The 25,357-nt window shown below is 45.5% G+C and overlaps 1 protein-coding gene across 5 annotated transcripts in view; it reads right to left on the bottom strand.

Moving 5' to 3' along the window:
* GPR107 (G protein-coupled receptor 107) overlaps positions 1–25,357 on the bottom strand; it is a 90,835-nt gene that overhangs the window by 47,314 nt on the left and 18,164 nt on the right. For all 5 annotated transcript variants that reach the window (XM_063650410.1, XM_054501236.2, XM_054501237.2 and 2 more), the window contains exons 2-9: positions 17,005–17,118; positions 16,284–16,334; positions 15,374–15,453; positions 12,989–13,128; positions 9,479–9,516; positions 6,564–6,620; positions 2,089–2,196; positions 682–815 (exon numbers count right to left, since the gene is read on the bottom strand). In XM_063650410.1, the coding sequence (XP_063506480.1) occupies positions 682–815; positions 2,089–2,196; positions 6,564–6,620; positions 9,479–9,516; positions 12,989–13,128; positions 15,374–15,453; positions 16,284–16,334; positions 17,005–17,118 (722 nt within the window). The remainder of the gene's footprint in view (positions 1–681; positions 816–2,088; positions 2,197–6,563; positions 6,621–9,478; positions 9,517–12,988; positions 13,129–15,373; positions 15,454–16,283; positions 16,335–17,004; positions 17,119–25,357) is intronic.

The following is a 25,357-nucleotide window of genomic DNA, read 5'->3' as shown; positions in this document are numbered from 1 at the left end:
CTCATCGTCACTAACTTCCTCTCCAGAAGCAACAGCCCCTGAATGAGACCCATGTGTTTATTCTCAGTCCTGGACTGTGGGATCTCCATCATGGAAACACTTAGCTTATACAGTCTATTTTGCTGGCATACCATTAAAAATATTTAGGGCTGGGCACGGTGGCTCACGCCTGTAATCCCAGCACTCTGGGAGGCCCACGTGGGCAGACCATGAGGTCAGGAGATTGAGACCATCCTGGCTAACACGGTGAAACCCCATCACTACTAAAAATACAAAAACAAAATTAGCCGGGCGTGGTGGCGGGCGCCTGTAGTCCCAGCTACTCGGGAGGCTTAGGTGGGAGAATGGTGTGAACCCGGGAGGCGGAGCTTGCAGCAAGCTGAGATCACGCCACTGCACTCCAGCCTGGGAGACAGAGTGAGACTATGTCTCAAAAAAAAAAAAAATAATAATAATAATTTAGATTTGCTTTTTAAACAAAACAACAGGAAGTGAACAGACACCAAGGCATGCAAAGGGCTCCCACACCATAATGCTCCCACACAATCTTCATACTGTTTCCGGGAAGATGCCCTTTGAAAGGAACAACACTGCTAAATGCCAACTGCCTACAGGTTCAGGAGCCAACAAACAGTGACATTATTCAAATCTCAACACATTCTTAAGGGAGTAATAGTTTACCGTCGTTTTCGAAGGATATGAATCCAGATGGTCCCAGAAAGAAAGAAGAAAAAGGCCATTGAGATGTATAATTTGGGGAGAGGAATTTCTCCTGCTGAGAGGTAGCTGTCAGGATTCTTCTCTGTGATCTCAATCTGAAACCAGCATGAAATTAATTTTTACTTTTCAGAAACATATCATCCCTTATTCAGCAATTTGGAATCTCAGTTGTTTCACTTAAGCTTAAGAAAGTAAGTACCAGTGGCTGAGCATGGTGGCTCACACCTGTAATCTCAGCACTTTGGGAGGCTGAGGCGGGTGGATCACGATCACCTGACATCAGGAGTTCAACACCAGCCTGGCCAACATGGTGAAACCCCGTCTCTACTAAAAATACAAAAAAAATTAGGGCCAGGTGCAGTGGCTCACGCCTGTAATCCCAGCACTTTGGGAGTCCAAGGCAGGCGGATCACAAGGTTAGGAGTTCAAGACCAGCCTGGCCAACATGGTGAAACCCTGTCTCTACGAAAAATACAAAAATTAGCCGGGTGTGGTGGCGCACCCTTGTAATCCCAGCTACTTGGGAGGCTGAGGAAGGACAATCGCTTGAACGCAGGAGGCAGAGGTTGCAGTGAGCCAAGATTGCACCACTGCACTCTAACCTGGGTGACAGAGCAAGACTCCGTCTGGAAAAAAAAAAAAAAAAAAAAATTAGCCAGGCATTGTGACAGGCGCCTGTAATCCCAGCTACTCAGGAGGCTGAGGAAGGAGAATCACTTGAACCCAGGAGACGGAGGTTGCGGTGAGGCAAGATCATGCCATTGCAGTCCAGCCTGGGCAACAAGAATGAAACTCCATCTCAAAAAAAAAAAAAAAAAAAAAGTGAGTACCAGCAAATAACCACACAACCACTTTTTTTTTTTTTTAATTTGAGACAGGGTCTCACCCTTTTGCCCAGGCTGGAGTGCAGTGATGCAATCTCGGTTTACTGTAACCTCTGCCTCCTGGGCTCAAGAAATCCTCCCACCTGAGTAGCTGGAACTAGAGGTGTGTACCACCACGCCTGGCTAATTTTTCACATTTTTTGTAGAGAGAGGGTTTTGCCATGTTGCCCACGCTGGTCTCAAACTCTTGGACTCAGGTGATCTGCCCACCTCAGCCTCCCAAAGTGCTGGGATTACAGGCATGAGCCACCATGCCCAGCCAAAACAACCACATTCTTAACGCACAGGCTGAAGTGCAGACACATCTTAAATTGCTTTGTCTTTTCCTATGAATCCTCTGCTGACATACCCTGCACAGTGGCAGGAATGTGTGTCTGTCCACATTCTTTTCTTAAGTGTTCTTAAAATCTAATCTTACACAGAAACAAACCTCCCATTTTATGCTGACAAAATCCACGTAGAACAACCTCCCAACAGTACTCACATCAAGGCTGAATGAAAACTTGTCACTTGGCAATTCTTTTCCAAGGCACTTATGAAAATAAAGACTGTAAAGGCCTTCTTGGTCATCAGTGCTGATGTTAAAGAAAAACTGAAAGTGAAGAAGAAAACATTTAAAGGTACCCAAATCCTCAGCTATATATATATTTTTTCTTTTAAAGTATTGTTTACTTTTTTGTTCAAATTCTACTCAGCTATATTTTTAAACCTTAGAAATAAATTATGAATATTAATGGATTGAAGGAAATAAAGACAGACTGCTTAAATTATCGACTCTCCCACGGCAGAGTTTAAAGAGATATCTTCTTATTCTATGATTCCCTTCCGATATTTTGTTACAACAATTTTCAAGCATACAGAACAGCTGACAATTGTATAGTGAAAGCTACATAGCCACAACCCTACTTCTACAATGAACATTTTACTATGCCTGTTTTATCACAGATCTAGCCATTTGTGATGGTCTTTGTGGAAGTCTTCAAAGATAACCTAAGATGTGGTTATCTAGTCTTCAAGCTAACGTATTATTTTGCTCTTTATAGGTATAAAATACTCTTTAAAAAGGAGGCTCATCTTATACTTGAAAACCAATCAATATTTCCTCATCAAAATTTACAACTATGGTTTTAGAGAACAATAATGAAGGCTACATTTTCTACATTTAGACAGTTTTCTGTTTTCATACATTTCATGAGTTTAAATGAAGTTTAATGTAAACCAAAGGACAGACAGACAGACTTAGAGAATATGACTTCTTGGTCAAGCCTAAGAAAATTTTACTTCAGCCATAAGTTCTACCAATAAAAAGAAATCTCCCTGAAATACATTTTTAGGGCTACATATATATACCTATTAAACTACAAAGAAAAGCTAGGAAGTGACTACGGTAGCATTTTTCATGACAGGGGATGCTCTAGAGTTGGGAAGGACTGCGAGGGAGACACAAGGTTTCTCAGGTGCTGGAACTGTTCTATTTCTTGTCCTGGGTGGTGGATCATAAAGGTGACTGTTCATAGTTACTTGTTAAACTCAATATAAGTACTTCACACTCTTTTGCATGTATACTGTACCTCACAACTTAAAAAAATGGGGAAAAAAAAGACATCTGACAAAAATAAAAATAAAAGACCAAGAACACATGAGCTGGAATGATTAATATGTTAAACCATGTGCCAAACTCAATTGTGAATGTGAATGTGTATTTTAATCCCCTGAGCTAGCCAGAATAAGAAAACTTTTCTAAACACATGGACAACTTCTATTTTAAAAGATTCAGGGGAAGTCTAAAAGAGATATGAAAGTTTAAAAGATATAATTTAAAAAAAAAATCAATAGAATCATCAAGGTTGATCAGAGTAGGCACCTGACCCTCAGAGACAAAAACAAAACAAAAATGTCAACTCTAGAGTTGGAATAAGCCCTGACAGTCCCCTTCCTGTATTTAGGTAGATAAACCACTGTCCCCACGCCATGAATGAAGCAAAAGCGCTCAGAGTGGACTGCACCATCCAAGACTGGGAGACACTGGGTAGAACAGCGAGAAATCATGATGACTTCTTTCCAAGCTGGGAGAAAGCCAGAGAAACGCAAGCTACCCATGCACTGCCTGCTCCACGCATCCCAAGAACCCTGTGGATGGGCTGTTTCAGCACGTGCTGCTAATCACCATGCAGACTGCTGTGCCTGGATGCTCGCCTGACACAAAGTACTGGTGCTTGACACGTGTGCATCCTGTGACACTTTCCTTTGTGATTAAAAAAGAGGGAAGCATTTGAAAAACTTTTTTTTTCAGATGGAGTCTCAGACTGTCGCCTGGGCTGGAGTGCAGTGGCATGATCTTGGCTCATTGCAACCTCAGCCTCCCGGGTTCAAGCGATTCTCCTGTCTCAGCCTCCCAAGTAGCTGGGATTACAGGCGCCCACCCACCACCACACCCAGCTAATTTTTTGTATTTATTTATTTATTTTTTTAGTAGAGACGGGGTTTCACTATGTTGGCCAGGCTGGTCTCAAACTCCTGACCTTGTGATCCCAAAGTGCTGGGATTACAGGTGTGAGCCACCATGCCTGGCCTGAAAAACATTTTAAAAACTCATTTTATTAACAACCATTTTAAAGTGAGAGAAGGAAGAGAGAAAAGTGCCTTTTGTATTTTCTCAAGGAGGCAGTAAAAGGCAAAGTGGTTAAACACATGGGCCTTGGAGTCAAACAAACGTGGATCTGAATCCCCTGCTTAGGACAAGTTACATTACCTCTCTGAGCTCAGTTTCTCAGTTGATAAAAGAGAAAAAATAACAATACCGACTTCACAGAGTTGGTGAGAGGATTAACTGAGATAATGACATAGGCGCACTCAGCACAATGCCTGGTATTGGTTCATTAGTCTCTATAAATATAGGCCAAGGCCAAGATCAGGAGTTTCATATACATCAATAATAAGAGAGAGAGGTACCTTCTGTAGAGGGGGAGACAGGCAATAAACCTAACTAAGTACAGTATACAGCATGTTGGAAGTGATAATACTAAGGAAAGACAGAGCACAATGAGGGAAACAGGAGTGGGCTACAAACAAGAGAAGCTTTGTTGAGAAGGTGACATTTCAGCAAAGACTTGCGGAATTCTGAGAGACAGCATTCCTGCCTGTGGGAACAGCAAGAGCAGAGCCTAAAGCCTGATCTGTCCGAGAAAGAGCAAGGAGGCTTGTGTGGGACAGCAGAGTGTGAATAACAGGAGCTGAGATCCGAGAGACAACAGGGGCTAGACCACATGGGCCTTGCAGACCAGTGGGAAGACTTGGGCTTTACTCCAAGACAGATGGAAAGCTGTTGGAGGCTTCTGAGCAAATGAGCACCCTGCAAGTTCTCAATAACTGTTAGCTATTAATATGGATAGCGACAAAAATGATGGTTACTAAGCTTAAAGAACACACAAACATTGTTGAACAGGCAAAATGATCTATGGAAAAAGAAATCAGAACAGTGCTTATGGGGATAGAGGGGCTTTCTCAGAAGATGGAAACACAGAAATATTGAGACAGTGAATTACATGGGTATATATGCATTTGTCAGTACTGAACAAACTGTACACTTAAGACACGACCTGTGCATTTCACTGTAGGCATTTTTTTTTTGAGACAGGGTCTCACTCTGTCACCCAGGCTGCAGTGCAGTGGCATGATCGAGGTTCACTGTGTGAAAATTGACCTCCCAGGCTCAAGCAATCCTCCTGCCTCAGCCTCCCTAGTAGCTGGGACTAGAGGCACATGCCACCACACCTGGCTACTTTTTGTATTTTTTTTAAGAGATGAAGTTTCACCATATTTCCCAGGATAGTCTTGAACTCCTAGGCTCAAGTGATCCTCCCACCTTAGCCTCCCTAGTAGCTGGGACTATAAGCATCTACCACCATGCCTGGCTAATTTTTGTATTTTTTGTAGAGATGTTTCACCATGTTGCCCAGGCTGGTCTCAAAACTCCTGGGCTCAAGCAATCCGCCTACCTCAGGCTTCCAAAGTGCTGGGATAACAGGCATGAGCCACCACACCCTGCCATTTTTTATTTTTAGATGATTAAACAGTGAGGTTCAGAAAGTAAGTGAGACCAGGCAAGGTGGCTCACATGTATAATCTCGGCACTTTGGGAGGCCCAGGTAAGAGGACTGCTTGATCCCAGGAGTTCACGACCAGCCTGGGCAACAGAGCAAGACCTCATCTCTACAAAAAATTTAAAAATTAGCCAGGCATGGTGGTCTATGCCTGTAGTCTCAGCTACTTGGGAGGCTGAGGCAGGAGGATCACTTGAGCCTGGGAGGTTGAGGCTGCAGCGAGCCGTGATTATACCATTGCACTCCAGCCTGGGCAACAGAGTGAAACCTTGTCTCAAAAACAAAACAAAAAGAAATGAAGTGAGGTGTCCAATACACCCAGCTAGTAAGTGGGTTCTGAGGCCCAGTCCAGTATCTTGTTCCCATACGTATGCTATTATGCTGCCGCTAAACACTCATGGGCAATTAATAATTCTGACAGCTAAGCAGGTCACTCAAAGCCTCTGAGTCTAGGTGAAATCATCTCTAAAATTACAACATCACCGTAAATCATCACCAATGGTCCTTTCAGGCATGGGGTACTATGCTTCTGGCACACTTTGAATGGGAGGTAGCATGGGGTTGGGGCAAAGGGGTCATGAGAACAGCCAGGCAGGACTGGGTTGGAAACTGTACCGTGTCACCTACACTAGATAGTCACAAAGTTATTCACTCTCAGAGACTTATGATTTGATAAGTAGATGGGTAACAATATCCACCTTGTGGGTTTGTTATAGGGAGAGCTATTGCATTTAAGTGACTGATACAGGGAATACCTAAGCTGTTATTCCTAAATTCAAAATTCCTCTAAAAAAAAATTACCCTTTTACATGGTAGAGAGAAATTCTAGGAGGCTTTACACAAAAAGCATACATACCTGAAATGACACTGCCCCACCATTATTATGAACAGAAAAGGATTTCTCTCCCATGGCCTAAAAAGACATAACAGTGTGTTTTAGGACGACACCGGCATAGAAAGCACGCTAATTAAAAGTAATTTATTCAACAAAACAAAACATGTTTCTTAAACTCTAAATTTGCTGACCTTCAAAAGCTCTCTGAAAATAAAACCAACTATCCTTTCAAGATGGCTGAAATCTGCTTTCACAGAGAATGGTAGTTGTTCTTCACCTGTCTCTTCTGCCTCTGCACTAACCCCTACCTCTACCACCTGCCTTGAATCTTTTGGCTAGACAGCTTGTCTACCCTTGAAGCTTCAGCCAGACTAAGGGTGCTGACCCAGGCCATGCCCTGTTACATCCCCTGAATTCCACTGCTGACATCAAATGACCAAAATATTGGCCAGGCGCAGTGGCTCACGCCTGTAATCTCAACACATTGGGAGGCCAAGGTGGGCAGATCACTTGAGGTCAGGAGTTCAAGACCAGCCTGGTCAACAAGGTGAAACCCCATCTCTACTAAAAACACAAAAATCAGCCAGGCGTGGTGGTGCGTGTCTATAATCCCAGCTACTCCGGAGGCTGAGGCAGGAGAACTGCTTGAACCCGGGAGGTGGAGGTTGAGATCGTGGCACTGCACTCCAGCCTGGGTGGCAGAGCAAGACTGAGATCCCCCCAGCAAAAAAAAAAAAAAAAAAAAAAAAAAAAAAATCAAAATATTGCCATTTATACAGTAAAACTGAGCAATGAAAAGAAATGATACATGCAACAATGTGGATGAACTCAAAGTAATTATGCTGAATATAAGACAGAAAGAGTGCTGCATAATTCAGTTATATAAAGTTCTATAAAACTAATCTATACCACAGTGACAGATCAGTGATTGCTTGGGGACAGGGGGCTTACAAAAAGGCAGAAGAAATTTTTGGGGTGATGGATATTTCACTATCTTGATTGATAAGTCAAAGTTATCAGATTGCTGCTTTACATATCTACAGTTTATTTTAGGTCAATTATACTTCAACAAAGCTGTTAAGACAAAACATCACCATTTAGATGTCCCCCTCACGGAGAAATCAAGATATCACAAACCAAAACTTTCCCGGTTTTTCCACTTCTGCAATTTCTACCACCCACTCCTCTGCTCCTCTCTTTCCCTCCCATCACCCTAATTGGCTTCCCAGTCATTTACCATCCAAGGCTCTGCTCTAGTCCAGATCCTCATCACCCGAAACCTGTATTCTCACAACTGTGTCCTTCCTGGTCTTTCTAACAACCCTTTCTCCTTCTCCAAGGCTACCCTTCACATCACTTTCAGAATTATGATCTTTAATAAACAGTCTTTCCCAATCAGGAACTCAGGATGACTTCCCATTGCCTGCGCATCAATTCCTCTATTGCTTGGCCCTATATTATCTAAGACCTCTCTCTGCTCCCAAATATGTGTCTTTTACTTCAAACGAGCCAGTGCTCAGCATTTGTCATCATCCAGTCTTTGCGTATGGCATTCTTCCTCTCCTCCCTTGTCTTTCTCTTCCCTGAACAAACTCCAGACTCAGCCCCGGCGACAGCTCCTTCCAGAGGGCTTTTCTGATGGTTTGGCATCTTCCTTCCCTAACTACCTGACCCTACATCATGTAAGTGCTGTGCAACTTAGAAATCAATTTTCTTTTCCTTTTTTTTTTTTTTTTTTGAGACAGGGTCTCACTCTGTCACCCAGGCTAGAGTGAAGTGGCATAATCATAGCTCACTGTAGCCTTAGCCCCCCAGGCTCAGGTGATCCTTCCACCTCAGCCTCCAGAGCAGCTGCGACCACAGGCGCATACCACCATACTGGCTAATTTTCTATTTTTTTTGTAGAGATAAGGTTTCGCCACATAGCCCAGGCTGGTCTTGAACTCCTGGGCTCAATCAATCCACCCACCTCAGCCTCCCAAAGTGCTGGGATTACAGGCGCAAGCCACCATGCCCAGCCAGGAATCAATTTTCCTTCGAAATTGTTTCAGTATGTCAATGCTCTCCGCCAAAATAGGAGACAATTCCCCGTAGATTTTTTTTTTGTTTTTATTTTTTTAAACTTTTTTTGAGATAGTCTCACTCTGTCACCCAGGCTGGAGTGCAGTAGCGCGATCTTGGCTCACTGCAGCCTCTGCCTCCCAGGTTCAAGTGATTCTCCTGCCTCAGCCTCCCAAGTAGCTGGGATTACAAGCATGCACCACCAAGCCCAGCTAATTTTTGTATTTTTAGTAGAGACAGGGTTTCACTATATGGCCAGGCTGGTCTCGAACTCCTGATCTCAAGCGATCCCCCAACCTCAGCCTCCCAAAGTGCTGGGATTACGGCATGAACCACCACATCTGGCCCCCTGTAGATGAGATATGTGTGTGTGTGTGTGTATGTATGTGTGTGCATATACATATATATATATATACACACACACACATGTTAGCTCTCTGTATTGCAGGTTCCACATCTGCAGATTGAACCAACTGCCAACCAAAAATATTTTTTAAGATAAGATTAAAAAGTAATGGTAATAAATAACACAAATAAAAAACCAACACAGTGTGACAACTATTTATAAAGCATTTACGTTGTGTTAGGTATCATGAGTACTCCAGAGATGATTTAAAGTACACAGGAGGATGTGTGTAGGTTATGTTTAAATACTATGCCATTTTATATAAGAGACATGAACATCCACTGATTATGATATTCACTAGGGTTCCTGTAACCAATCCCCTGTGGACACCAAGGGACGACTGTATATGTATGTGTCTGTGCATGCATGTATGTATATGTATCAATACACACACACACACACGCATGTAACACACACATGTACACACATATCCAGGAAAGCTGAGCACAAAGGGGTGGTTAGTTCTTACCTTTGAATCCACTGTACTTCTTTTAGACTTTCTACCGTCTAGAAGCAAGAACATTTAAAAGAGAGTGCTGCATGACTCAACTTACAGATACATATATATATTACAGTATCATTTTATGAGGCTTCAGCTTGTCTAATATCAAATAATTAAACAAAATAATCTTGGGGACTGCCATTTCCTCAGGTCCCAAAACACAATTCTTGTACTGTCGAAGCAGCAAATGAGACCTTGTTATATTATAAATGGTATCTAGTAACTGGTAATAGTAACAACAGAATTCATTTCTGGATATTCTAGCTTATGTTATTGCCAGAGAGGCCACATGGAATGACTTTCCTAATTTTCTAAGTAATCACATTTGAAAACATAATTTTTAAGAAGAAGGCCAGGTGCGGTGGCTCATGCCTGTAATTCCAGCACTTTGGGAGGCCAAGGCAGGTGGATCACCTGAGGTCAGGAGTTTGAGACCAGCCTGGCCAACATGGCGAACCCCCATCTCTACTAAAAATACAAAAATTAGCCGGGCATGGTGGTGCATGCCTGTAATCCCAGCTACTCGGGAGGCTGACACAGGAGAATCCCTTGAACCCAGAAGGTGTAGGCTGCAGTGAGCTGAGATCATACCACTGCACTCCAGCCTGGGTGACAGAGCGAGACTCCATCTCAAAAAGAAAAACATGAGATACATTTACACACTTGAAAAAGTTAACAGCAAGTAATATTAGCATAATGATACTTTCCTCCCTACAGCAAGAAGATTGCTAATGGCTCCTTTCATGGAACAGAGTGGGCATCTATCTTTTGTTTTCACTTAAGATATTCTTGGGCTGGGTGCGGTGGCTCATGCCTGTAATCCCAGCACTTTGGGAGGCTGAGCTGGGCGGATCATGAGGTCAGGAGATTGAGACCATCCTGGCTAACATGGTGAAACCCTGTCTCTACTAAAAAATACAAAAAAATTAGCCGCGTGGTGGTGGGCGCCTGTAGTCCCAGTTACGCGGGAGGCTGAGGCAGGAGAATGGCGTGAACCCAGGAGGTGGAGCTTGCAGTGAGCCGAGATCGCGCCACCGCACTCCAGCCTGGGAGACAGAGAGAGACTCCGTCTCAAAAAAAAAAAAAAAAAGATACTCTTTTTGGGAAAGACTGGACTTCAAGCTCCCCGCAGGAAGGAAGAGGATAAAGAGAAAGAAAAGAATATTTTCTTCCCAGAGAACGGTGATATGAGCACAAAAAAGTTAGACAAGAAGCAGATGGTGCACAGGCATTAACCTACACCATCGCACAAATGCAGTCTTTCTGTGTGGCTTTTAACTGCGGTCAAGTTGGACAGACTGAATGACATAGTTTGGATGTCTGTCCCCTCCAAATCTCATGTGGAAAGGTAATCCCCAGTGTTGGATGTGAGGGCCAGTGTGAGGTATCTGAGTCATGAGGGCATATCCCTCATGAATGGCTGGTGCCCTCCTTGTGGTAAGGAGTGAGTTCTTGCTCTGAGTTCAGGCATGATCTGGTTGTTTAAAAGAGTGTGGCACCTCCCCACTCCCTCTTGCTCCTGCTCTCGCCACGTGACCTGCCTGCTCCTTCTTGCCTTCTGCCATGATTGGAAGCTTCCTGAGGCCCTCACCAGGAGTAGATTCCGGCGCCATGCTTTGTATAGCCTGCAGAACTGTGAGGCAATTAGACAACTAAACCTCTTCTTTTTTTGATTTTTTTTTTTGTTGTTGTTTTTCGGTGGTGGTGGTTGTTTTTGAGACAGGCTCTCACTCTGCCACCCAGGCTGGAGTGCAGTGGCACAATCTCGGCTCACTGCAGCCTCTGTCTCCTGGGTTCAAGAAATTCTTTTGCCTCAGCCTCCCCAATAGTTGGGACTACAGGCGCATACCACCACATCCGGCTAATTTTTGTGGTTGTTTTTTTTTTTTTTTTTGAGACGGAGTCTCACTCTGTCGCCAGGCTGGAGTGCAGTGGTGCGATCTTGGCTCACTGCGAACTCCGTCTCCCTGGTCCAAGCGATTCTCCTGCCTCAGCCTCCTGAGTAGCTGGGATCACAGGCATGTGCCACCATGCCCGGCTAATTTTTTGTATTTTTAGTAGAGACGGGGTTTCACCACGTTGGCCAGGATGGTCTCGATCTCTTGACCTTGTGATCCGCTCACCTTGGCTTCCCAAAGTGCTGGGATTACAGGCGTGAGCCACCACGCCTGGCCTAATTTTTGTATTTTTAGTAGAGATGGGGTTTCACCATGTTGGCCAGGCTGGTCTTGAACTCCTGACCTCAAGTAATCTGCCCGCCTTGGCCTCTCAAAGTGCTGGGATTACAGGCATGAACCACCACGCCCAGCCTCCTTTGAGAAAAACATTGTATAAGCAGTAAGTATGTATGTATTTATTTCGGAGACAGGGTCTTGTTCTGTCATCCATGCTGCAGTGCATCACAGCTCAATGTAGCCTAGACCAGTCACATTCAAGCAATCCTCCTGCCTCAGTCTCCTGAGGAGTTGTGACTACAGGCACATGCCACTACGCATGGCTAATTTTTTTATTTTTATTTTTGCAGAGACAGGGCCTCGCTATGTTGCTCAGGCTGGTACAAGCTCCTAGCCTCAAGTGATCCTCCCACTTTGGCCTCCCAAAGTGTTGGGATTACAGGCGTGAGCCACTGCACCTGGCCATAAATTATCTTTAAAGAACTCACATGAATCATCAGATGAACCTGACAGTTAATAAAAAAAGGTGAATATAAATTGGTTAATCAACACATGGAGAAAAAGTACAGTCTCAGTAACAAGAGTAAATATAAATAAACAGGAATACCTTTTTTGCCTTTCATTTTAGGATTTTGTTTTTTGAAAAGAAAATACCCCATATTGGCTAGGACATGATAATGTGCCCACTATTCCTACATATTTCTGATAAGAATATAAATCCACACAACTCACTTGGAAAGGAATTTAAAAATATATATCAATATTCTCAAACGCATTCATATCCTTTGAACCAGAAATTGCAATTCTGAAAACCATCTTAAAGAACGTTCTCTATATGAAGAGAGTTCTATGCATAAAGAAGTCCACTGCAGCAATATTCATAATCACACAAAAATGGAAATGTGTCTCCTTAAGGGGAAAGGTTGAGCAAATTACAGTATCTGCTTAACAGGATATATGATAGGTATGAAATGGGCTAAAAAGTAATCAGGCATGCATATAAAATTATAAGCATGACTGAATTTTAAAAATCAAATGTTCTAGACTTATGAAACAAGCTTACAAGAAAACATAAATTACTAAAATTCTAACACTGGGAATAAGGAGAAATGACTGTTGTTTTTCCATCTGCTTCAGACTTTCCACATTTTTCTTTAACGTTTACGTATCTTTGTGTAACTTCCAAAATATAATGCTAAGACGACAACAAATCATGTTTTACTTTTACTTTTAATTAGGAACAAAAAAGCTTCTACAAAGCAGGTAGTGAAAACTGAAAGCCAGTTTCCACCTTACGGTTTACCTTGTGTCTTCTGGGTCTGGTTGCCTGCTGAAACAGGGTTAACATTAGGCTCCTGGCTCTGACCAAGGACTTTCTCATCCCTGCTGAAGATGATCTTTGGTAACTGGGTACCAGCTTCTGGTGGAGACTTTACTCTTACCCTACATTCAAATAAGACAGAAGGAAAAAAGGTGAAAGCAGTGTTCCTGGCCACTGAGCATGCTGCGTGCAGGCCCTGTGCCAAGCTCACGCAGTCCTTATGATGTTCTACAATGTAGATTCTATTATCCACATTCTACAGATACAACTGAGGCTCAGAAACGTTAAATAACTTGCCCAAGGGCACCAAGCTAGGAAGTAGTTGGACGAGGCTCCAGGTAGTCTCTCTTAAGCTTAAGATCTTAGCAACCACACAATTCTGAGGTACATCTTTTTCCTTAAGTATCGTTAAAATGCTCAGCAAATTGGTGCACAAGCGAAACGGACAAAATGTGAAACATCAGTAAGACTTTAAAGCTAAATCCAGGCCAGGCGTGGTGGCTCACGCCTGTAATCTCAGCACTGTGGGAGGCTGAGGCGGGTGGATCACTTGAGGTCAGGAATTCAGGAACAGCCTGGCCAACATGGCAAAACCCTGTCTCTACTAAAATTACAAAAAAAAATTGGCCGGGTGTGTTGGCATGCGCCTGTAATCCCAGCTACTTGGGAGGCTAAGGCAGGAGAATCGCTTGAACCTGGGAGGTGGAGGATGCAATGAGCCAAGATCGTGCCACTGCACTCCAGCCTGGGCCACACAGCGAGCCTCCGTCTCAAAAAATAAAGAAAGCAAGTGAAATCCAGGGAAGCGCGTGAGGACAGTGGCACTGTTAGTTGCCTTCTAATATCCATTTCCACCCTTCCCCCTTCTCATGAGACCCAATTTTGTTTACCCCATCCCACCAAGAAGGGGCCAGTGACAGTTCCCATGCCTGAGTGGATGCCCAACCCAAGCTGGCACATTCAAGCACTTCTCATTCTAACTGGAGGAGGAGCCTGCTCTCTGTCCCTTGGCTGGATATGAATGACGGAGCAGAGCCACCTTGTGATGGCTGGGAAACCTGCCTGAGGAAGAAGCTAACACTCAGGATGGCAGAGCAGAGAGATGAAATGCACCAGAGTCCCTAACATCAGCAAGCCACTGCAGGCCTGTCTCTTGCCTGCCCCACTGCACATAGGTGAGGTAATCAATGTCTTCACTATTCATGCCAGAGTCTAAGTCAAGTCTTTTGTTGCTTGCTGCCAAAAGTAGACTAACTAATACAGGAGACTGTCAGATCAACTTTCTTAAATAAAAACAGAGGTTATCACGGAAAATATTTTAAAAGTTAGGGTCTACAATGGTTTTATGACAAAGCATTTTTTTTTTTTTAGAAGCTTATTCATTAGTCTTCTTACCTCCAATCTTGTTCATCTCAAATCCATCCTCTTCTGGGCTACTAGGAGTCTACCTTACAGGCAAGTCTGAGCACATGATTCCTACCTTAAAGGCTCCCTCAGCAATTACAAAGTATGCAGGTGGAAGTATGCTGAACTTGAAAACACAAAGTCTGATAATTCATCAAAGTTCAACATTTTTTTTTTTTTTGAGACAGAGTCTCACTCTCTCACCCAGGCTGGAGTGCAGTGGCACGATCTTGGCTGACTGCAAGCTCCGCCTCCCGGGTTCACACCATTCTACTGCCTCAGCCTCCCGAATAGCTGGGACTACAGGTGCCCACCACCACACCTGGCTAATTTTTTGTATTTTTAATAGAGACGGGGTTTCACCGTGTTAGCCAGGATGGTCTCGATCTCCTGACCTCGTGATCCGCCCGCCTTGGTCTCCCAAAGGGCTGGGATTACAGGCGTGAGCCATCGTGCCTGGCCTCAACATTTTCAAAGAGGCTGAATTGTCAGAAATCCTCACCAACAATCTCATGAGGCAGATACCATCATCATGAAGTAGGTAAGGACACTGAGGCCCGGAGTCACAGGGCTGGTGAGCGGCAGAAGCCATTATGTGGACCCAGTCTTGTCTGCCTTTGCATAGGCTATGCCCTCTGCCTGGAATGCTTTACTTATTCATCTGGTAAAAGGCTACTCACTAGAAAGCTGCTTGGGCCAACACTTATCTGAAGCCTCTCCTTCCTTTCTACAATTCATGAGTTCTTCTTCCCTTCCACTTCTCTGTCTGGCGGTGATCATGTGTATTGCTGTTCTGTCTCTCCCATCAAGGACAGGACCTCTGTCTCCCTAGCCTTGTCTTGAATCTCCAGCACTCAGCATGGTCTCTGGCACATGGCAGACACCCAAGGAATGTTAGCATACTACTAAATTCTCCCCGACTCTACTCTAGGACTGAACTGAAGGAACTTCAGAATTACTTACTCACTTCTGGAGATGTCTAGGATTAAAAGGGTGACAGAGACAGACTGTTTCTTTAAAATACAGTAATTCACATCTTCATCCTGAGAAAGGAAGAGCCAATTGTACATCATCTTATTCATTCACACTAGAACAAGAACAGAGTTTTCAGGAACATAGCAAATGAGTGGCTCAAACTCCATTCAAAATAGTAAACCGGTGGGCGCAGTGGCTCACGCCTGTAATCCCAGCACTTTGGGAGGCCGAGGTGGATGGATCATGAAGTCAGGAGATCAAGACCATCCTGGCCAACATGGTGAAACCACGTCTCTACTAAAAATACAAAAATTAGCCAGGTGTGGTGGCAGGCACCTGTAGTCCCAGCTACTCAGGAGGATGAGGCAGAAGAATCACTTGAACCAGGGAGGCGGAGGTTGCAGTGAGCCAAGATCACACCATTGCACTCCGGCCTCGGCAACAAGAGTGAGACTCTGTCTCCAAAAAAAAAAAAGAGTAAACCAACTGTGGGTACTCAAAAATGCTTGGAGGTCAAAGCAGCCACCACCTCAAGAAATGGTGCTGTGGCCGGGTGTGGTGGCTCACGCCTGCAATCCTAGCACTTTGGGAGGCCACAGTGGGTGGATCACTTGAGTCCAGGAGTTTGAGACATGGCCAACGAAATGTGAAACCCTGTCTCTACTAAAAATACAAAAATTAGGCAGGCGTGGTGGCACACGCTGGTAGTCCCAGCTACTCAGGGGACTGAGGCAGGAGGATCGCTTAAGCCTGGGAGGTCAAGGTTGCAGTGAGCTATGATTGTGCCACTGTACTCCAAAAAAAAAAACGAAAATGGCACTGCAAGAAGTAGGGTGTTCCTGTTCAATGGCCTGGGCTCAAGTGAAGAGATGAATCAGGTCACACATTTAATACTCACCAGGTAAGAAGAAAAGCCATCATTCTTTGTACGGTCTAGGCTAAATCCAATCTAATGGGGAGTAAAAAGAGTAGAAGTAAATACCTACACAATTATCCATACTTTCCTCACTCAAAAAGCAGAAAAAGTGGTACTTCTAACGTGGTCTGCTCTCAGTTTTCTTAGCATTCATTTTGTAAGAAGGCAAGGTAAAATCACTCAAGTAAAGTCACTAATTACTACAATTATTACAGAATTACATTTTAAGTGTTAAAAGTGAAATTATTTGATGCCTGATATATAATTTGCTACTCACAAGCTTAATTATCTCCATATTCTGGTATTTTATATTTAAGCATTGGGGTTGGAAGGTGACTCTTGCCTAAGCTAAAAGAGTAAACCCCTGGGCTGGGCTCAGTGGCTCACACCTGTAATCCCAGCACTTTGGGAGGCCGAGACGGGTGGATAACGAGGTCAGGAGTTCAAGACCAGCCTGGCCAAGTTGGTGAAACCCCGTCTCTACTAAAAATACAAAAATTAGTCGGTCATAGTGGTGGGCGCCTGTAATCCCCGCTACTTGTGAGGCTGAGGCAGAGAACTGCTTGAACCCAGGAGGTGGAGGTTGCAGTGAGCTGAGATTGCGCCAGCACACTCCAGCCTGGGTGACAGAGCAAGACTCCATCTCAAAAAAAAAAAAAAAAAAAAAAGAGTAAACCCCTGGATCTCATTAAAAGGTACTTACAGTTACATCCTTGTCTTCAGGCTCATTCAATGAGAGGCTACTGACATTCACCACCATGTACCCATCCTTGAAGAAGCCGAAGGTGTTCAGATGAACTTTATGCCTCACATCATCCTAAAGAGATTTGTAGTGGTGGAATTAGTTATATGGAAAAGTGCTTTTGATTATTTAACCTATTCATTTGCTTTAAAAACTATGATATCAGGCTGGGCGCAGTGGCTCAAGCCTGTAATCCCAGCACTTTGGGAGACTGAGGCAGGTGGATCACCTAAGGTCAGGAGTTTGAGACCACACTGGCCAACATGGCGAAACCCTGTCTCTACTAAAAATACAAAAAGTTAGCCAGGCATGGTGGTGGGCACCTGTAATCCCAGCTACTTGGGAGGCTGAGCCAGGAGAATTGCTTGAACCTGGGAGGTGGAGGTTGCAGTGAGCCGAGATCATGCCACTGCATTCCAGCTTGGGTGACAGAGCAAGACTCTGTCTCTCAAAAAAAAAAAAAAAAAAAAAAAGTAAAAGAAAAGAAAAGAAGAGAAAAACTATGATATCTCATTTCCTGCTAGCCAGCCAATGTTTCCATATGCTCAGTAACATACACAGCTGTGGTAACATGTCGTTCTCCAAAAGCTGAAGACAACTCATCGGAAATCCAAAAGATATCAACAGTTTCTGCAGAAGGAAGTATTCAATGGATTCAAATTCACTCCAATGCGTTGGTATGGGTTCTAGGAGCAAACTCAGTGGTTGGCTGAAATGTGAATTCCAGGGCAGGAGGAACCATGTTTTCGTCATCCCCATATCCTTCCTGATAGTACAATGCCTGGCATCTAGTAGGCACTCAAAACATGCTGGGGGGTGGGGAGGAAGGAGTGGCTGAAGGTGTTCCAAGAATATACTCATTTATATAAATCCTCTTATCAATTTGTGTGTACCTGGCTCCTCCCATTGGCAGGATAAAGAATGAAGCTAAGCTATAATTCAATTATTTAAAAAGGTGAATTTTCACATAAAAATGATACAGTAGATGATGGGTTTTCAGGGAACAAAGCTTTACGCAAGAGGAATCCCAGGAATAGGAATTAGCGACATGGAGACAGAGTCTTTTGAATACAAGATAATCCTAAGGTTTGGTGAGACTGATTCACATGGGCAGACGCCTACCCCACCTGCTTGATGCTGTCTCAACACCCTGACTCCAATCTCAACTAAGTCAGTACACTGCAGGGCCAACAAAACAATGGTGTCAGTGAACACTTCTAAAACTGGGCTTCCACAAACACACTTCATGTTGTGTAACAATTAAGTTTTATATTGAGATTTGGCTAAATTGCAACACCTTCCATAAGTTTGCAGTTTGATTCTTTGTGTGAAGGGTAACTTTTTATTTCTAGATTTGGGGTTTCCTGGACATCACGGGTAGTCTAATGGCAAACACCAAAGGCCTGTGAGGACAGGCTGTGGAGCAGATCTTTGGCAGAAACAGCATAAACCAAATCCCCTCCTCTCCCCGCCAGAACTACACCACACTGCACTATCACTAGCAGGATTTTCTTTCCTGCCCACTCCTGCATTCATAGCTTTTTGACAGCCCTAGATATGGACTGAGAAGCAGAGGGACACAGTTCCAACTCGCTTCCCTGCTCAGGCCTAAGGCTATGGTCCCGGTTTCCCCTCAATATCTGTTAAAAACCCAGGACTCGGCCGGGCGTGGTGGCTCACGCCTGTAATCCCAGCACTTTGGGAGGCCGAGGCAGGAGGATCACTTGGGGTCAGGAGTTCGAGACCAGCCTGGCCAAAATGGTGAAACCCCGTCTCTACTAAAAATACAAAAAAATTAGCCAGGCATTGTGGCACATGCCTGTAATCCCAGCTACTCGGGAGGCTGAGGCAGGAGAATCGCTTGAACCCGGGAAGCAGAGGTTGCAGTGAGCCGAGATCGTGCCATGGCACTCCAGCCTGGGTGACACAGTGAGACTCTGTCTCAAAAACAACAACAACAACAAACAAAACAAACAAAAAACCCAGGCCTCTGGGCTTCAAGTTTCTGCAACGTCACAGGGAAGCCCTGGCTTCCCTGTTCTTTGCCCAATGGAGTTTCAGCTCCTTCTTCCCTTTTTTGGGCCCCTGGGAATTTCCCTTATTTTCTTAGGAGCTTGGCTATGCGGTGAAAACATGTTTGCTGGATTTCCACTTCCTGGTGGGCTGGAGTGGCTTGCAGCAAACCAACATTCTCACAGAGAACAATTAGAAAAGCCAGATAAGATAACAGAGGTCATCTCCTGGAATCTTCAAGAGCGGGTCTTCAAGAGCCAGAAAAGCTAAGGCTCCCAGCCTTTCCTGGAATTCTCTGAGAGAATTAAACCCACTGAAAATGTCTTCAGTATCTATTTTCTTAATTCTCTCAAGAACAGTATATGATGACTACCCTCCTAGAGGCACAGGAGAAATTAACTCAACTACATAAATGGATGCCTTAGCACATTAGGGCTTCATTCTCTGGCAGAATCCTCAGTGGAGCAGGACTGCAGAGGGAGAGGATGAGGGAAAATGAACACACAATTCCTGCCACATAAAACAACATATATGAATCACAGCCATATTCATGTAAAACAAACTGGAATGCAGGGGGAAATCATCTGTGGTGACGGAGGTGAAGACAGTGACTACTCTCAGGAGAAAGGGGCTTTCCTGGGACTTGAGGGAAGGTGAGGCTTAGGGTGCTTCTAGAGGGGCTTGGTAATGGTTCTGCCTCATTTCCTGCGGGCTGCATGAGTGTGTCTACATTCTGGAAATGCACTGAGTTGTTTGCTTATAATGAGTAATTTTTAGCCATGTATATTACACTTCAATAAAGTTTAAATTTTAAAAGTATGTTTTTTCTAATTGATCCAGCATGAAGCTGCTTTGTAGCAGAATGGAAACCTGCTAAGCTTTCATTTATACTTAGTCCACCACAATACAGGTTTTCTTGTTGTTTTTTTTTTTTCCAGAAAATGTTTCGATTGCAACCTGATAGCAGTTTTCCCTCCACATAAATGGTACATTCCTTTACTATTTTTTTTTTTACCTTTGCATCATCATTTCATTTGATGATACAATGTCATGAAAAATAGGTTTCTAAAGACTATTTTAAACAATAAAAACAGCATCGGCTGGGCACAGTGGCTCATGGCAGTAATCCCAGCACTTTGGGAGGCCAAGGCAGGCGGATCACCTGAGGTCAAGAGTTCGAGATCAAGGCTGGGTGCGGTGGCTCACACCTGTAATCCCAGCACTTTGGGAGGCCAAGGCGGGCGGATCACGAGGTCAGGAGATTGAGACCATCCTGGCTAACACGGTGAAACCCCATCTCTACTAAAAATACAAAAAATTAGCTGGGCGAGGTGGCAGGCGCCTGTAGTCCCAGCTACTTGGGAGGCTGAGGCAGGAAAATGGCGTGAACCCCGGGGGGCGGAGCCTGAAGCGAGCCCAGATCGCGCCACTGCACTCCAGCCTGGGCGACAGCGAGACTCCGTCTCAAAAAAATAAATAAATAAATAATAAATAAATAAATAAATAAAATAAAGAGTTGAAGATTAGCCTGGCCAACATGGTGAAACCCCATCTCTACTAAATACAAAAATTAGCCGGGTGTGGTGGCGGGTACCTGTAATCCCAGCTATTCGGGAGGCTGAGGCAGAAGTGCTTGAACCGAGGAGGCGGAGGCTGTAGGGAGCCGGGTTGTACCACTGCACTCCAGTTTGGGCAACAGAGCGAGACTCTGTCTCAAAAATAATAATGATAAGGCTGGATTACGCCTGTAATCCCAGCACTTTGGGAGGCCCTGGCAGACGGATCACCTGAGGTCAGGAGTTTGAGACCAGCCTGGCCAACATGGTGAAACCCCATCTCTACTAAAAATACAAAAATAAGCTGGGCGTGCTGGCGGGTGTCTGTTAATCCCAGCTACTTGGGAGGCTGAGGCAGGAGAATCACCTGAACCCGGGAGGCGGAGGTTGCAGTGAGCGGAGATCACACCATTGCACTCCAGCCTGGGGGACAAGAGCGAGACTTTGTCTCAAAAAACAAAACAAAACAAAAATAGTAATAATAATAATGATAATAACAACAGCATCACAACTCCCAGTTTTCAGAGCCTTCCAAGAACCAGGTTATGTGCCAAGGGCTTTACCTATGATTTCTGACCCTCGCTCAGCTCAGTGTGGTTAAGAGAATCAGCCCCACGGTAGCGATGAAGACACCAGTTCAGAGGAGAAATGACTACCTGAGGCCAAGCAGACTATAGCTAGTAAAGCTGGGACTTCAACCTAGATCTGATATGAGAGCCATTTTCACATTATCATCTCCTAACAAGGAAAAGTAATCATGATACAACATTAAATGTAAAAAGCTATATTCAGTAACATTTGATAGAAAAAAAAAGGGTGAGGGGCCAGGTGAGGTGGCTCTCGCCTATAATCCCAACATTTTGGGAGACTGAGGCAGGCAGATTGCTTGAGCCCAGGAGTTTGAAACCACCCTAGGCAACAGAGAAACCCCATCTCAAAAAAAAAAAAAAAAAAAAAAAATTAGCCAGGTGTGGTGGCATCCTAGCTATTCAGGAGGCTGAAGTGGGAAGATTGCTTTAGCCCAGGATGTCGAGGCTGCAGTGGGCTGGGACTGCATCACTGCACTCCAGCCTGCACCACAGAGTGTGACTCTGTCTCAAAAAAAAAAAAAGAAAGAAAAAAAGTTAGGACCGGGCCCGGTGACTCTCATCTATAATCCCAACACTTTGGGAGGCTGAGGTGGGAGGGTCGCTTGAGGACAGGAGTTCAAGACCAGCCTGGGCAACACAGAGAGACCCCCACCTCTACAAAACATTTTAAAATTTGGCCAGGCGTGGTGGCGTGCAACTGTAGTCATAGCTACTGGGGATGCTGAGATGGGAGGATCCCTTGAGCCCAGATGTTTGAGGCTACTGTGAGCTATGATTACACCACTGCACTCCAGCCTGGGAGACAAAGCAAGGCTATCTCCAAAAAAAAAAAAAAAAAGAAAGAAAAATTGTTACCCACAATCCCACTGGCACTAACTTTTTTTATACTTTGGTGAATTTCTTTCAAGTCTTTCATAAATAAGGGCAAATATATATCCTTTCAACTTTTTCTTTTTGGCTGGGCACGGTGGCTCACACCTGTAATCCCAGCACTTTGGGGGGTTAAGGCAGGCGGTTCACCTGAGGTCTGGAGTTTGAGGCCATCCTGGCCAACATGGCGAAACCTCATCTCTACTAAAAATACAAAAAGTAGCCAAGCATGGTGACACATGCTTGTAATCCCAGCTACTTGGGAGGCTGAGGCAGGAGAATCACTTGAACCTGGGAGGCGGAGCTTATAGTGAGCCGAGATCACCCCACTGCACTCTAGCTTGGGTGACAGAGTGAGACTCTGTCTCAAAATAAATAAATAAATAAATAAATAAATAGCCAGGAGTAATAGCAGGTGCCTGTGATGCTAGCTACTCAGAAGGCTAATGCAGAAGGATCACTTGAGCCCTGTAGTTTAAGGCCGGCCTGGGCAACATGGTAAAAACCCATCTCTACCAAAAAAAAAAATTAGCCGGGTGTGCTGGTGGAAGCCTATGGTCCCAGCTACTCAAGAGGCTCAGGTGGGAGGATAGTTTGGGCCCATGAGGCCAAGTGAGCCAAGATCGTGCCACTGCACTCCAGCCTGGGCAAGAGCAAGACCCTGTCTCAAAAAAATTAAAAAAAAAAAGAGGCCAGGCATGGTGGCTCATGCCTGTAATCCCAGCACTATGGGAGGCCAAGGTGGGCAGATCCCCTTAGGTCAGTTTGAGACCAGCCTGGCCAACATGATGAAACCCCATCTCTACTAAAAATACAAAAATTTGCCGGGTGTGGTGGTGCATGCCTGTAGTCCCAGCTACTAGTGAGGCTAAGGCAAGAGAATTGCTTGAACCCGGGAGGCAGAGTTTTCAGTGAGCTGAGATCGTGCCACTGCACTCCAGCATGGGTGACAGAGTGAGACTCCGTCTCAAAAAATAAATAAAATAAAAAGAAAGAAAGTACTGTTGCCAATAATATCTGCAGAACCTTCACCTAACCTGTTCCCCACCTCCATTTTAAGCTATCGTGTCATGTCAAATAAGATATGTATGGAAGTGACTTCATAAACTATACCTCACTATAAAAGTCATAGAGGCATAGATATCTTGAGACTGAAGAAAGTAGAAGCGAGGAGGATGTGACAAAGCAGCATGAGGATAACAATACCAGATGCAAGCAATGGAGACTCAGCTACCTTCTCCACCTCCACCCTATCATTTCCATTAGCACTGACACAGGCAATGGAGGTTCAGCTACATTCTCAGCCTCCAGCCTACCATTTCCATCAGCACTGACACAGGCAATGGAGGTTCAGCTACATTCTCAGCCTCCAGCCTACCATTTCCATCAGCACTGACACAGGCAATGGAGGTTCAGCTACATTCTCAGCCTCCAGCCTACCATTTCCATCAGCACTGACACAGGCAATGGAGGTTCAGCTACATTCTCAGCCTCCAGCCTACCATTTCCATCAGCACTGACACAGGCAATGGAGGTTCAGCTACATTCTCAGCCTCCAGCCTACCATTTCCATTAGCACTGACACAGGCAATGGAGGTTCAGCTACATTCTCAGCCTCCAGCCTACCATTTCCATCAGCACTGACACAGGCAATGGAGGTTCAGCTACATTCTCAGCCTCCAGCCTACCATTTCCATTAGCACTGACACAGCAGTAAAGGGTGCCTGTTTCACCAAGGATTTCAGAGACTGCAAGCACTTGACCCTGTCTCCAGTACTACACTAAGAGCTTCATATATCACCTCAACTTCTTACAACTCTATGAGGCAAGTAGCCTCAAACATGTCCATTTGGTAGATGAGGAAACAGAGGCTCAGAGTTAAAACTTGCATAAAATCATAAGGCTAGTAGATGGCAGGGCCAGTAATCTAACTCAGAATTAAGTCCCAAATCTATTCTTTTAACTACCACATACTTTTTACAACCAAATAAAAAGTATATCCTAGGGCAGGGTGCGGTGGCTCACACATGTAATCCCAGCACTTTGGGAGGCCGAGGCAGGCAGATCACTTGAGCTGAGGAGTTCGAGACCAGCCTGGGCAACATGGTGAAACCCTATCTCTGCCAAAAATACAAAAAATTAGAAAAAAGGTGCCAGACCCTCTCTCTTCTCCCTTCTCCCTTCTTCGGTCTCCCTCTGTTGCCGAGGCTGGACTGTACTGCCGTGATCTCAGCTCGCTGCAACCTCCCTGCCTCGGGCTCCTGTGATTCTCCTGACTCGGCTTGAAGGGTGCCTGGGATTGCAGGCGCGCGCCGCCACGCCTGACTGTTTTTGTATTTTTGGTGGAGACGGGGTTTTGCTGTGTTGACCCAGCTGGTCTCCAGCTCCTGGCCTCGAGTGATCTGCCCGCCTCGGCCTCCCGAGGTGCTGGGATTGCAGACGGAGTCTCGCTCATTCAATGCTCAATGTTGCCCAGGCTGGAGTGCAGTGGCGTGATCTCAGCTCGCTACAACCTCCACCTCCCAGCCGCCTGCCTTGGCCTCCCAAAGTGCTAAGATTACAGCCTCTGCCTGGCCGCCACCCCGTCTAGGAAGTGAGGAGCGTCTCTGCCTGGCTGCCCATCGTCTGGGATATGAGGAGCCCCTCTGCCCGGCCGCCCCGTCTGGGAAGTGAGGAGTGCCTCTGCCCGGCCGCCATCCCGTATAGGAAGTGAGGAGCGTCTCTGCCCGGCCGCCCCGTCTGGGAAGTGAGGAGCGCCTCTGCCCGGCCGCCCCGTCTGGGAGGTGAGGAGCGCCTCTGCCCGGCCGCCACCCCGTCTGGGAGGAAGTGAGGAGCGCCTCTGCCCGGCCGCCACCCCGTCTGGGAGGAAGTGAGGAGCGCCTCTGCCCGGCCGCCCCATCTGGGAGGTGAGGAGCGCCTCTGCCCCGCCGCCACCCTGTCTGGGAAGTGAGGAGCGCCTCTGCCCGGCTGCCCCGTCTGGGAAGTGAGGAGCGCCTCTGCCCGGCGGCCCCATCTGGGAAGTGAGGAGCGCCTCTGCCCGGCCGCCCCGTCTGAGAAGTGAGGAACGGCTCTGCCTGGCCGCCCCTTCTGGGAAGTGAGGAGCGCGTCTGCCCGGCCGCCCCGTCTGGGAGGTGAGGAGCGCCTCTGCCCGGCCACCACCCCGTCTGGGAGGAAGTGAGGAGCGCCTCTGCCCGGCCGCCCCGTCTGGGAGGAGAAATTCTTCTGCCTTGGGATGCTGTTCACCTATGGCCTTGCCCCCAGCCCCGTGCTCTCTGAAACATGTGC

Source organism: Pongo pygmaeus, chromosome 13, assembly GCF_028885625.2.
Source record: "Pongo pygmaeus isolate AG05252 chromosome 13, NHGRI_mPonPyg2-v2.0_pri, whole genome shotgun sequence".
Taxonomy (NCBI): Eukaryota; Metazoa; Chordata; class Mammalia; order Primates; family Hominidae; genus Pongo; species Pongo pygmaeus.
This window is presented reverse-complemented; position numbering and strand designations above follow the sequence as displayed.